Below are 13,262 nucleotides of genomic sequence, written 5' to 3'. Positions count from 1 at the left end.
TATATATATTTATAAATATATATGATAGAAGCAAAACAGAATATCCTGAGTTGGAAGAGACCCACAAAGATCATCGAGTTCAAATGCTGGTGTTCTATTTTTTTTATTTTAAATTTATTGTTTGTTCTTAGGTAAAAACTACCCCTATCTTCCTAAGCACACCTCCAGCACATGCAATATAGACATACAATTGCACAGAACAGCCTGCTCAGCCCACAGGCAGCACACCCTGCACAGGGCAATCTCCATGGAGTTCTCCCATAAAGATGCCTAAGTCCCTCTGAGCACAAGAAAAATGAATTTTCAAAGGCTCAGAATGGGCTGAACTCTCCTGGGCATGAACAGGAAAGGAAAAACACATATTCCTACCAGAAATATAATACTTCTGTGCAATTTCAGGTCTCTGCTCCAAATCCCAGCAGAGACAGAGAAACAATGAACCCTCTGAAGTGCAGGGGCTCCAACCCAGGGCCCTCCCCAGCCACCTCCCTTGCAGCTGCCTCGTGACACAGGGTGACACAGCAGTGACACAGGGAAGCCACCAAAGGGAGCACAGCTGCCTGCTGGTGTCAGGTAGGGCTCAGGAATGCAGGAGCTGGACTCCAGCTCTCACAGATTACAAACACCAACACCACTTGATAGAAACTGCTGCCTGATAGGAATTCACAGGGCTGACTCAAGTTTCCTGAAAGCAATACAGAAAAATACTGAATGGACTTTTTGTTCAGTAAGACTTTAGCCAGATAAAGTGTTATCCTGCAACCAGCAGTTGAACTGAGTCTGGAGGAATGTGTGAGCTCTTGTTCTCTCAGCAGAGACTCCAGTGCAGGCCCTGGGCTGTCAGAGCTCAGAAAGGGAAGCCAATACTGGAGAGAAGGTCGTGTCCTTCCCCAGGTACACCATCCTCCCCGAAGGACCTCAGGTTAGGCAGTGGTTTACAAAATCCATTTACATGACTAAGACAGGATCTTCTCAACGCACTGACTCATGTGGCTTTTAGCACTGGAACATGCTATAGAAGCTCCATGGCATTCACAAACCAGCTGAACTACAGACCCAGGTCTGCATCCAAATTAAAATCCCTTTTCTCACACTAGTTTGACTGAAAGGCCCCCCACATGTCCCACATGCAGCCCAGCTGGCACCCACACTGCTGATCCATGCTCTGGTCAAAGCTCACGGACCAGCCGCCCACCAGGGAATTTTTCCCAAGTCTGTGCACTTAAAAAAATAGTCTGATTTTCAGCAGAGCTCAGAATCCCTGCCTGCCTGAGATCAGTGCAGACCCCCCTCTTGGCTCCCTGTGCCTCCCCTTACCTTCATCCTCTGTGTTTTGTTTCCTCTTTTTCCTGGATTTCGAGTTCTTCTTGTTTTTCAGATCCACAAGCTCCTTGATGCGCTGGGCAACTGAAGAATCAAAAGAGGATCTGGATTAATAATGTGATATATTAAAATACCAAAGCCTGGAAGTGCCCCTGGCTGTAGCAGCCAGCCTGACTCCAGAATGAGAGGAGTCTGGGGAAAGGTCCTGCAGCACAGCCAGCTCCCAGTGCACCTGAGTGAGGGGCCCAGAACATCACTCAGTTTCTCCAAATGGCCAAACAGTTGAGAAGCCTAAATAAACTTGCTGCCTAAATACCAGCAGAAGGAACAATCTGCTCAGACAGCTCAGAGTGCTCCTCCTTGCTGCCTGCACTCTGGGCCAAGCACAGCTGGAGGGAATGGTTTGGGGAGAAGTGACAAGGGCAGAGGATCCTCATAAAACCCAAACTAGTGCTGCACACCTGACAGTTCAGTGAAGGAATCCCACATTAAGGCTACAAGCACAAAACCAGGAGGCAAGGGTTGACGTTTCAGCACTGCTTGCCCCGGTCCCACCTCTGCTGCGGTGCTGGGGCAGAGCTGCACCCACCCCACACACCTGGGGGGCTTCAAACACAGGGAGAAGCCCTCACAGACCAAGGGGAAATATGTGCTCTGGTTTCTGACCTGAGACTGGACAGGACATGGTGAGCGCTGTTGTTGCTTTTCCTCCACATTAAAATTGGGGAATACCTGCTGGGCTGGTCCCCAGACTTTTGAAAGACAGAGAAATTGCACTGAAAGCCTGCATTCTTCAGGGTCCCTGACTGTGCCAAGCCAAGGCCTGTTCCCAGTGTTGGCAATGTCTCCCTTCAAAAGTTAGGTATTAACAATCATCCTTTTTTTTTTTTCAGCTTTAAGGAACTTAGAAGTAAAGTCTTCAGACTGTACTTTTTTACTACTCATTTACTGACTTAGAAATAAATGTCTTCAGAGAACCCAAAGAAACTCTGCCATTGGTGGGTCAAAATCAGCTCATTTCAATGCTGATGGATGAGGTGAGCACGCTCTGGGCCTGGCTTTTCTTTGTCAGACACAAGTGAGAACTGGAAGGGGATGAGCTGGTGGCAGCTTCATCCCACTAAGGAAGGAAGAACTCGCCCAATACATTGTGCTTTCACTGACAGAGCCCACAGCACTGGCTGGGGACTACCTGTACTTTTAAAACCCGGAGTGGAACAACCTACCAGGATGCTGCTGGGTACAGAGGAGGTGCATGAGGCACTTACTGTTTTCATCACTGTCGAGGTGGCGATAAATGTAACCTTCCAGGTAAGACTGAAATTTGGGTGACGGGGAGAAAAAGGCCAGACTGATGGCCATCAGTTCCCAGCCCCACGCCAGGCTCCGGTAGCACATGTTGTCTGTGGTCTGCCGGATCAGCTGTATGTAGAGCTCGTCCCGCAGCCCCTGCATGCTCCAGCACTTGGTGACCGTCACCAGGGCCACATGGTTGCGGTCCAGGCGAGTCTGGCGGTCTCCCATGTAGCTCTGCACCAGCTTGAACATCTCACACGCCTCTTTTTTGATGGTGCGGTTGCTGGTGATGAGCATGGGCTTTTTGATGGAGCCGCCGTTCCAGGACAGCATGTTGGAGATGGAGATCCTGCGGCGGAAGATGCCCTGCGTGTGCATGTTCAGGTTTTTGGAGGCCCAGTCTGCCATGCTGCTCTGGGAGATGGGCTTCCGTAGGGTGTTGTAGGGGAAGTGGCATCCCACGCAGCCCCCGCGCTGGCCACTGCCCTCCTGCTTGGGGTCCAGCTCTATGGTCCCAGGCTGTGAAGAACAGAAGTGTCAAAAGCAGCTTAGGTGACTCCTTACCCTGCTAGGAAAATTACCCATGGTGAGTCATGAAGCTACCAGGAACTGCATAGTGCTGAGTCTGTGCAAACATGACTTGGTGCAGAATCTGTGGCTGACACCTATAGTTCTGCAAGAGCCTGGCTGGCACAGCCACACATTGCTGCAGTCCCAAAGGGAAGCGCTGGGACATGGAGCAACAGGGCTGAGTGTCCAAGCTGTCCCAGAGCTCATGGGGACAGCCCAGGCAGGAGCTGGGCCAACTCCCACAGCAACCAAGCACTGGGGAGCCGAGCACCTCCCCACTCCTCACCTCTCAGTTCCTGTGGAGCTCCAGGAGGCAGGCGGGGACACCAGGAGGTAGCAGAGACTATAGACCAGCCACAGCAATATGAGCAGTTTCCTTCTCAGCCTTACCCACTGTGGCCCCTACAATCCCATACCGGGTTCCTACCTTCACTGTTTTTCCAAGTTCTAGCAAAAAACCTCCAACCAAACAAAACCAAATCAACACAGCCAGCAACCCTCCGGAGCTGCCTGTGCCTGGACAGTCTCTGCACTAGAGGTGTTGAAATCACGTATCTCAATTACACCATGACCTTCCTACAGGAAAGACTAATGAGACACACAAACAGGACAGGAGCAGCTGAGAGGCACACAGGAGAATGGGCACGGGTATTCTGATGGCAAGGCTGTCACCCAGGTAGGATAGATCATGTTTGAGTTGGTGAAGTGAGGAGATCAGGTACCTGTGTGAGTCAGCTGCCATCTCCAGTGCTGCCAGATCCCACAGACCCACCACGGCCTCCTGCCAAACCGGCCCAGCTCCTCAGCAGCTACAGGGAAGGCACCAGCTGTGGCTACAGACCGGGGCTTCTGCAAGTCCTGCTGCACAGGACTCAGGGACATCTCTGCAACACGCTCCCCATTGGCACAACCTTCCCCAAATTAAATCAGAATTGCTCACAGTACTGAGTTCTCAGAGAAGTTCTCTGCTCAGAGAAGTGGGGACAGCTGCTCCCACCCACAGCCTGCAGTGATCAAACTCATCTGCTCCAGGGACAAGTCCACTGATCACAGGTTCACAGAGATCAGCAGCACAGAGACCTTCCTTCCTCCCAGACTCTGTCTGTACTTTTTACATGTAGGCCATCCTTGTTTCCCAGCAATCACTACAGATAACTACATCATTAGAGCTTTGGTAGTACTGGTCCCAAGAAAACATGAGCAATGATTATTTGAGAGAAAAGATACTTCTTTTGCCCATCCAGAATTTTTAGTTTTGAATGAAAGTGGCAGCCTGGGACACATATTGAGCCCAAGCACCCAAAAAATTGTTTTAGGAAATGGACTTTTTTGTTAGACTTGAAATTCCCACATGGAGCAGCCAAGAGCTAAAGAGCCCACATTTCACCCTGTGTTCTCCAAGGAGATCGTTAGCAAGCGGAAAAAGCCAAACGATAACCTAGAGCTTTTTGCTTTTTAAAGGAAGACAAAAAACACATGCAGTAAATTTTGGTTTTGAAGTGGAAATAGTGAAATCAAACATGTATTTTCCTTCTTTGCAGACCACCTTTAACTTGCATGCCACACTCTGCTCTGGTCATGGTCTACAGTCAAACCCAAACCACACAGCAGTTCTTAGAAGTTTAGGGCAAGTCAGTATTTTCTTCTTCGTATAGAGGAACTGCTGAACTCATGAAAAAGGCTCATGCAGTCCAACCTTTCCCTATCTTACACCCAACATGTCCCTACACGTGGATGATGGGATTAGCACACATCACATTCCACCTCTTATTGCCAGCCGGGGGCACAATCAATTCTCCCCTTTTTCTACATTGTGCTTTGTATCCTTTGAGTTACTCCTCTACTTCCTCACCCTCTCTGAATTCACTCAACACACTGACTAAAAATCCCTGCCTGCAGTTCTCTGCCATCTCCACATCCTCAGTCTCCTTCAATTCACCTTCCCTGCCCAGGGTTGGTTTTGCTCCTATCACCTTACCTGCTCCTTCAGCATCTTTCTTCTGAGAAGCCACCTCCTCGTACTCTCTCAAGGTTCAGCAGGCTCCGGGTTCTCTGCTCTCTCTGAAGTTTATCTCTCACATCTCATTCACACAGCTCCCCAGCTGTTATCTTTGTACTGACAGCACACAGCCACCTGTGCTCAGCCTGTCTCAGAACCTCTGCCCACATTCCTCAGATAATGAGAGTCCTTGTCTCCTCGTTCTCCTCTCCATCTCACAGGCGCAGCACAGGACATCACTGATGACTCAAGCCACTCACTGCCATTTTCATCTAAGGCAGCGATTTTGCTGCCATGTTCTCTGCAACTTCCTCCTCTCCTTACTTGGACTCTTATATTTCTGAGTACTTCTGTGAATATTTCTTTATTTACTGACTCTTTGCCTTTACCACAACATTCATCTCCTTACATCTTCCACTGTATTCTCCTTCCCCATATTATGACACATGAACTATTCTTCATTTTCAAGGCCAACAGCCTATCCCCAAACCATCATCTCTTGTGGATAATCAAGACATCAAGTCTCAGCTCTCCCTGTCAATGCAATGAGGTGTAACACAGCTGGAAGACCAGAGAGCAGTTTTCCACCAAGTCTAAAGAGGCTGTGAAATGAAATTCCTGAACTATTAACAGTAGATTGTATAAACTTGATCTGGCTCTGTGCCTGAAAAATGGGAAATGCAGGAACATGACATCAGTTTTCCAAGAGATTTCAGGTGACAGCAAGGTACTTGGCAAACTAAATTCTGCAGAAGTGCTGTGTAATAGAGAAAAACTACTCGCCTTGTGCAGGCACACTAATGGGCTTTAAAATAATTAACACTGGTTTTCTAAATGTTTCCATTTGATGCTCGGGAATTGGGAGGGAGAAGAGCATATGAGGAACCATCAGAAAAAGAAGAGAGAAAGAGGAATTGCTGCTCATGGCCACGTAAATCCTAATGCCCGTGTCCTGCACCCCACTGACTCAGATCATCCCAGCAAAGGAAGGACATATGAGGGGTAAGGGCTCCCAACAAAGACACGAGTGACAGTAAATTGATGGGGCAGCAGATTTACCCAAACAACAGAGCAGTGCTGAGGTCATGCTGGGCATGAGCCCTTAGTCCCTGCAACTCCTCCTCCTCTCACACCACTGGCCTGAAATGAGGTCTCCACCCGCAAAGCTGTGAAGCTTTGTGACCTGTTTCCTATTTTGCAGGCCCAGACGTGTTTTGAACCAACCCCCCCTTGGGAGCAGTTCTGCACCACGACAGTCCAGCCAAGGCCCCCGATTCCCCGCTGCGCGGTACCTGTGAGGAGAGGCGTGTGGCATCCGATGAAGCTAAGCTTGTCTGGCTGGTCACGTTCTTTTCTAAAGAATCTATTTTCTCAAAAGTCCTCTTCTGCCTTATTGTGTCCTGCAGAGCAGCTGCATCGCTGGGAAAGCCCTCCCTCATCTCCAGGCCCTGCCTGTACAGAGACCTGTTGCTGGCCGAGACGTCGTCCCTGGAGCTCCGGCTGATGCATTTTTTCAAGTGGTCAGACTGAAACCTGACCTTGCTGCTCTCTGCTGGGACACCACTCTCCAGGCTCTCAGCATCCAGGCTGGCTTTGCTTCCCCTGCAAGCTGCTGACCTGCCCACCACTGCGCGCATCTCAGCGATCACTTTATCGTTCAGAGCTGTGAGCTCACTGCTGCTGCCCACAGAGCCAGGTCTTACTTGACCTGTTCCTTGCCTCCTTCCTTTCCTTTTTCTCAAGCTTGGAGAAGGGCCGGTCGAATAACCAGAATCCTGGTGGCTTATACCAGCTGGGTACTCCTGAGTCTGCAGGCTGTTCTGACGACTGTGGTGGAGTTCCATGTTCTTGAGGACGTTGGCTTCCAAGATCCTCCAAGACTGCTTGAAACTGTCCTTTGAAGCAAGCTGACCAGGCAGTTTAGTGGAAGCATCAGCTGTTGCAGGAGAAGAGTGGGAGAGTCTGGCAGATTGGTCAACATTGACCATATGTTTTATGTATTCCCTGCCAGCTGGGCTGTATTCAGTGGAAGAGGGATTTCTTGCATGCTTCTTTGCAGCTTGTTGCTGTTGCATACTGGGATGCTGCAATAATTTGGTCGGTTGCAGTTGCTTTTTTAAGCTATTGCTTGGTGACCTCGGTGGAGACATGCCACTCACAGCAACGCTTTCTGTGTCCATATCGACTGGTGGCTCATCGTAAATTGGTGACTCCAGCGATGGCTCATCGTATATGGGTGCAGGGGAGGCATACTTGGGGGATGCAGGCTGGGGGGTTCCTGTCCGGCTCCTGGGAGGTGTTTGAGAAGTTGGGCCATTCATCAGCACCAGGCAAAACCCACCGTTCTCCGTCTTTTTGATCTGCATAGACTGCTTTGTGTCTCCTGTTTGCTTTGTCGCTCCGGGGCTCTGGGACCTGGATTGAGGCTGAGCATATATAGCTGGTTTTGGAAGAGATTTTGGGCTGTTGGGCTCTGGAGCGCTCTGCAGCTGAAGTGAACTGTTTGAAAAGCTCTGTATCTGCCTCAAACTGTTCACTTTGACCAACATGGCTGCTTTTGTGCCTGGCAGAGGCTGCCACTGGGTAGGAGTCTCCCTAAAAGAAGAAAGATACAAATACAAGCGATTACTGAAGGATGGTATTAACTGGAGTACCCTCTACATCTACACAAATACCACATAGTTCCTCTCAAAGTGCCTGAAGATTCCCCAACCAGTTACATCAGCATGTTATTTTTTCCTGGAGATCCCCCTTCCTGAAACAGAACATCACTGTTGTTACACACATGATAAATTTCTGAGTTGTGAACAGCAGAACGAGATGAAATGAGTTCATGATATTATAACCTGTCTGGTATCAGCAGCACTGAGATAGGACACAACTTACACTTTAAAACTCAGCCACCAGTATGGCACCCAGAACAACCAGCTGGAGATTAGCAACTTCTTCTGGACCACTCAAGCATTAAATTGGAAAGTAATCCCAAGTATCTGTCTTTGGATTATCCAATTATGATGACAGTCCTTCCAGACCACGCTATTTTGTTGATTTAAGTTTCCAAATGCATGTTTATTTTGCAGAAAAACCTATGAGGTCTATGGGAAGTGAATGGGGGCAGCCATCCTCAGCTCATAGGACGTGTTACAGCCCCACACAACATGCTAAGCCTCCTCCCAATCCTGATGCACTAGATCTGGTTCCCTTGGCCAAACCAACTGGCCCTGCTCAGCTCTCATGGCTGTGAAACCCTCCTCTGATCCGTGGTGGTACTCAGGATCACAACCCAACGTGCCCACTGCAACACCCCAGTTCCAAGGGCACTTTCTGCAGCAGAACAACAACGTGCTGTCAGGGCACAGCCACAGCCAGTCTGTGAGCTCTGAGGAGAAGAGAAGGGAAAAGCTGCTAAACCAGCCCGAGCTTCCAGGTTTTCCAAGGCACCACGGTCCCCAGGAAGGTCTCCTTGAACCTGGCCCCGTTTCGTTCCCTACCTCCACGTATCTGCAACCAGCCATCACCGGGTAAGGCCTGAGGGCACACTGCACGTGTCCTGTCTGTGGCAGGAGATGTTCCCCTCACACCTTCACAGCCATTTTGCTCTGTTTGAACCTTGAGCTTGGTCCTCTCTTCACACTGTCCTCTGTGGGCCCTGTGCTGGCAGACATATCCCCCTCTGCTGCACATCCAGAGCTGCTTCCCACCAATGTGAGCCCCTCCTGTGCCTGCCCTGCCAAGCCCCAAGGTACCCAGACACCCCAACCCTCTTGCCCCTTTCTCCTGCTCTCCATAGCCCTTTCACCTGGCTGGGTCCCAGCACAGCTTCCCTCAGATGCTGTTCCTTTTCTTCCCTCCATGGCCATCCCACCAGTGCATCTGTGTGGGTGTCCTATTTCACCTGCTCCGCCCCAGTTACTTGCTCCACATTGTCTACCCCAGACCCAATGTCCCACATCTGCTCCCAATCATTGCCCTCTTAAGGGGGTGATGTGCCCCTTCCCCATCCACTGCTTACTGTGTTTTTGGCAATCCATGCTCTCCGATGGCACTGTGTCACTGCAAATCCCGCCCTGGCACAGCGGCACCGGGAGAGGTGTGGGTGCGGCTGGCACTGCCCTGCCACGGGCGCAGTGCTGACCCCTGGCCAGGGTCCAAAGGCCTCACCACCCTCTGGCTGCACCTCCCCTTTGAAGGGCTGGCTCCCTTCCCACAGCAGAGCCCATACAGCTCTCTTGTGCAACTACCCAGGTAAGCAGAGAAGGCTGAGAAAGGGCTGCCACTCTCTGCTTCGCACCCTGGGGTCCCCCTTGCTCTGGGACCTTCTGAGCATCTCCCACTAAGGCACAAAGGGTTTTATTCTAAAGGTGCTGACGGCAGGATGGGGTGGCATTTGTGAGGACACGCAGCCCCAAAACCCACCAGGCATCCCTCCCCATGGGACACAGGGCCTGCTGCTCGCACCAGTGCGTCTGTCCTGTGTGTGGCCAAGCCCCAACCCCAAACACAAGCACTGCTGAAGACCTGGCTGTTCCTCGAAGAGCTCCTGGACTAACAGGAAGAACCAGAGCAGCCACACTTGGTAGGCTTTCAAGTGAGTATTTTTGACACCCCCACGGCTGAACCAGCAGCACAGAAGACAGACTGTCAAAGAGGAAGCAGGACAGAGCCACCCATGGGCTCCTGACTCAGCAGGTAGGCCAAGAGTGAGAGACTGGGAGGGATTGTAGCTCAACCCTACAGCCAGAGCAGCACTGTGCCTGGAACAGCACTGTGCAGTTGTTGGGTCACAGGGTAGCAGGGCTGTAGCCCTGAGCTGCAGGTGTGTCCCCCTGCCTTGCAAGACTCCAGCTATGGCAGGGCTGGAAAACAAACCTGCACTCTGTGGGAAGGCTCTGGACCCCACATCCCACTTCCTGAGGTTTTTTCTCTCCCTGACTTGCAGCACTGCATGTCCAACCAGCTCTGAGCAGCTGAGACATCCACTTGGCCAAGGCTTGGCAGACCCACCCCTGGTATGGCCAGACCTGTCACCCTGTGCAGGCTCATCGTGTGCTGGTACTGCCTGGCACTGGCAGTGGCTGCTCCAGTGCCCACCAACCCCAGGTGACCCGGAGCAGCAGCACCTCTGCCTGAAGCTGTGCCACCTCCTCGCTCAGCTCTGAGCCACAGGGAGGAGCCTCTCCCTGCCCGCACAGCAGGCACTGGCACCATCTCCTGTCCCAGTTCACACCCACACAGCAGCCCTGGCACATCCCAACTGTCCTCGCTCAGGTGTGGGGCTGGGCATCTGCACAGCACACCAGCCTGGCCACAAGAGACAGGCTCCTGCTCCAGCATGGCATTATGACTTTAGGGTCCCGTGGGATCCCAACTGGCAACAACCTCTGCCCCTGCTCTCTAAAATAGAGCAAAGCCCAGATTTTAGCCCTCAGATGAGCGATGAGGGATTTGATCTGAAAAAGAAAAGGGGATGCTGTGCTCATGGCCTCCCACAGAGGCAAGCTGTCTACCTGTGACCCCGTGCCAGCCGAAGGGCAACAGGCACACCAAAGCATGACAGCTCCTCACTGCCCAGAGTCGCTTCATCAGGCTGGGAGGAAGTTGTCCCTTGCCTTGGGCCCAAGATGGTAGGACGTGGCCTCAGCACAGACTTGGCCACATGGGTGGAAGGTGGTGGAGAGCGGCAGGAACTCTGTGATGGCACAGGGCTGTCCCTGCAGCTGCCCCGAGCCCAGCTGGCAGGACAGCAAGACGAGCTGGACAGTCAGCCACAGCAGGTGGTGAGTAAGCAGTTCTGCCACAAGCAGCAGGATTTTGGCACTTCAGTCCACGCCCCAACACGTTCCCTCCTTTAGGCCAAGGGCAAACTGCACACTGGGACCAAGCCTGCCCTGGAGTGCTGCAGAGCCCTGGAGCCAGCAGAGCTCAGCACCCAGGGCACCCTCTGACACTGCCCTTCTCAAGGAACAGCACAAACACCTGGGACTGTGACAGCTCTTCTGTCATGGGCACTGGCAAGAGGCAAAGCACCCACGTGCCCCGTGCTGGGGCCAGGGGCCAGACATCAAGGGGGCTTGGCTCCAGGAGGGCTGTAGGACAACAGCCCTGGGACCTGTTGCAGCTCGTGCAGGACGAGGGGCAAAGGTGCAGCCAGAGGCAAGGAACAGAAAGCAAGCAAGTCCACTGTGCCACCGCTCCTCCCTGGCTGCGATTCAAGATGTGAAGACCAATCCAGGCACCCAGTGGGTATTGGTACCTCCCCAGGGCACCTCAATGCCCATTGTCTGCCCATTTTGACTTCAAGGAGAGGGTACTGCACCCAGGAGCTTTGCATTCAGGACTCAGACCACTTGTGCCACAGTAGTGTCCTTGCAGGGTTCTGCTGAGATATCCAGTGGAGGAGCGTCGGAGTGGAGTCAGAGGAGACAGGGAAGCTGTGCCACTCGTGTGTCACCGAGGGCCACCACACTGACCAGGAGGTTTGTAAATAAATGTGACAGAATAGGGAAACTTCTACACATGCGCTGTACCCCACCTTGCCTGTCAGTCTCATCTCGGACACACTGTGCCATTTCCAGCCTCTTTGGCTGCCAGAGATGAGAGGAAAGAGGCATCATCATAGAGAGGACAAGACTTTTTTGAAAGAATCGTTTCCACAGCCATGAACAATCTCTTGGGGCCATGTCTGGATACAGCTTCCTTCAACCCCATCCCCAGGCTGCTGAAAAGACAAAGCAGAGAACAGGAACTTCCTGACTTCCCAGCATGGAGAAAGGTTCAGCCTTGTCCTTCTGAACAGTGAAAGCCCTGACAGAAAGCAAAGCCAGTGGAGGAGAAGTATCCCAACACAGTCTCTCAGCTGTGCTCTTCAGCCACCAGCAGCAGACCCTGAGAGTCCCCTGAGACTGTTCCCTGTGAGGAATGCTTTCAAGTAGCTCCAACATAAACACCCCAACCTGGCGCTGGTTTTCCCAGCCCGCACCCAGCTCCAGCAGGCCCAGCGTATCCGGCAGCTCTTCTCAGGCTCCAGAGCTCCATTGTTTGCTTTTTCCCTCCCAGAAGCCTGGAGAAAAGACCCCACACCTCAGCTCTGCCCTTTCTAGCAGTGGTTTTCCTGGTGCTGTGCCAGAGGTGAGTGGACAGGGATGTTGGGATTTCGGCGCCGTCGCTGCCCCGTCTCCAGCGCCCATGGGGGGGGCAGGGGTGTGACCCACCCAAACCCAGGCCTGCACCCTTCTGAGGACAGCGCTGCAGACATGTGCAGAGCACAGTGTGTTTGCACACCCTACCCCAAGGCTGGTGGCACAAGAAGGAAACAAACCTGTATTAAGGATTCTGATAGTGTTTCTTGTCTGGTTATGAAGAACTTAATACTGGCACCACTTATGCTATGCCCTGAGAAACATGAGCCCATGTTTCTGGCAAAACAGACTAAGAGGCAGAGGTACTGTCACAGCCGCCTTCTCGTCACACCCTTTTCCAACACATCTTCCTGGCACTGTAAGACCAAGCCCTCACTCCCTCCCAGCCCAGGATATTGAGCTGTTGGAAAGGTGGGCCAGGAAGGGATGAGCAGCACAACCTGCTGCCCACACAGAAGAGACCCTCACCTTCCTCTTCTGGGGGATAGGATGTTCACAGGGAAGGTGGATTTTTATATGGAGGATTTTAAGTTGCACTGTTATCACAAGGAGAACCTCAGAAACAGCACTCTCAAACATGTCCTGATGCTGGGAGAACCAGAGGAAGAGGAGGAAAGGAGCTGGTCCACTTGGACAGCGGGGATGGGACGGCAGAGCCCACTCACAGCCCTGACCAGCAGTGTGCCAAAATGCTGCAGACCAGCACACAGGCTCCACTCCCAGCCAGACTGTCTTCTTCAGGACTTGGCCCTCTGCCATGCTCAGCCCTTTCTGTCCTGCTGCCTTGAGGAGTTCCAGCAAACCTCAGCACAGCTGCAGTGGCTCAGAGGACACTTCCAAAATGCTGCATTCAGCCCCAGGCTGGTCTCACGGTCCCCAAGGGAACATGTCCATCCTTTGCAGAGCTCTCCAGTGTGTGAAAGGATAATTTGGCT

The 13,262-nt window shown here is 52.1% G+C and overlaps 1 protein-coding gene across 3 annotated transcripts in view; it reads right to left on the bottom strand.

The window, feature by feature from the left end:
* LOC135423788 (rho GTPase-activating protein 39-like) overlaps positions 1–13,262 on the bottom strand; it is a 56,204-nt gene that overhangs the window by 11,483 nt on the left and 31,459 nt on the right. For all 3 annotated transcript variants that reach the window (XM_064674363.1, XM_064674365.1, XM_064674364.1), the window contains exons 3-5: positions 6,481–7,783; positions 2,592–3,138; positions 1,318–1,407 (exon numbers count right to left, since the gene is read on the bottom strand). In XM_064674363.1, coding sequence (XP_064530433.1) covers positions 1,318–1,407; positions 2,592–3,138; positions 6,481–7,783 — 1,940 coding nt within the window. The remainder of the gene's footprint in view (positions 1–1,317; positions 1,408–2,591; positions 3,139–6,480; positions 7,784–13,262) is intronic.

The sequence above is a fragment of the Pseudopipra pipra genome, chromosome 17 (assembly GCF_036250125.1).
Source record: "Pseudopipra pipra isolate bDixPip1 chromosome 17, bDixPip1.hap1, whole genome shotgun sequence".
In the NCBI taxonomy this organism is placed as follows: Eukaryota; Metazoa; Chordata; class Aves; order Passeriformes; family Pipridae; genus Pseudopipra; species Pseudopipra pipra.
The sequence above is the reverse complement of the archived record's forward strand: the minus strand, read 5'-3'. Positions and strand labels throughout refer to the sequence as shown.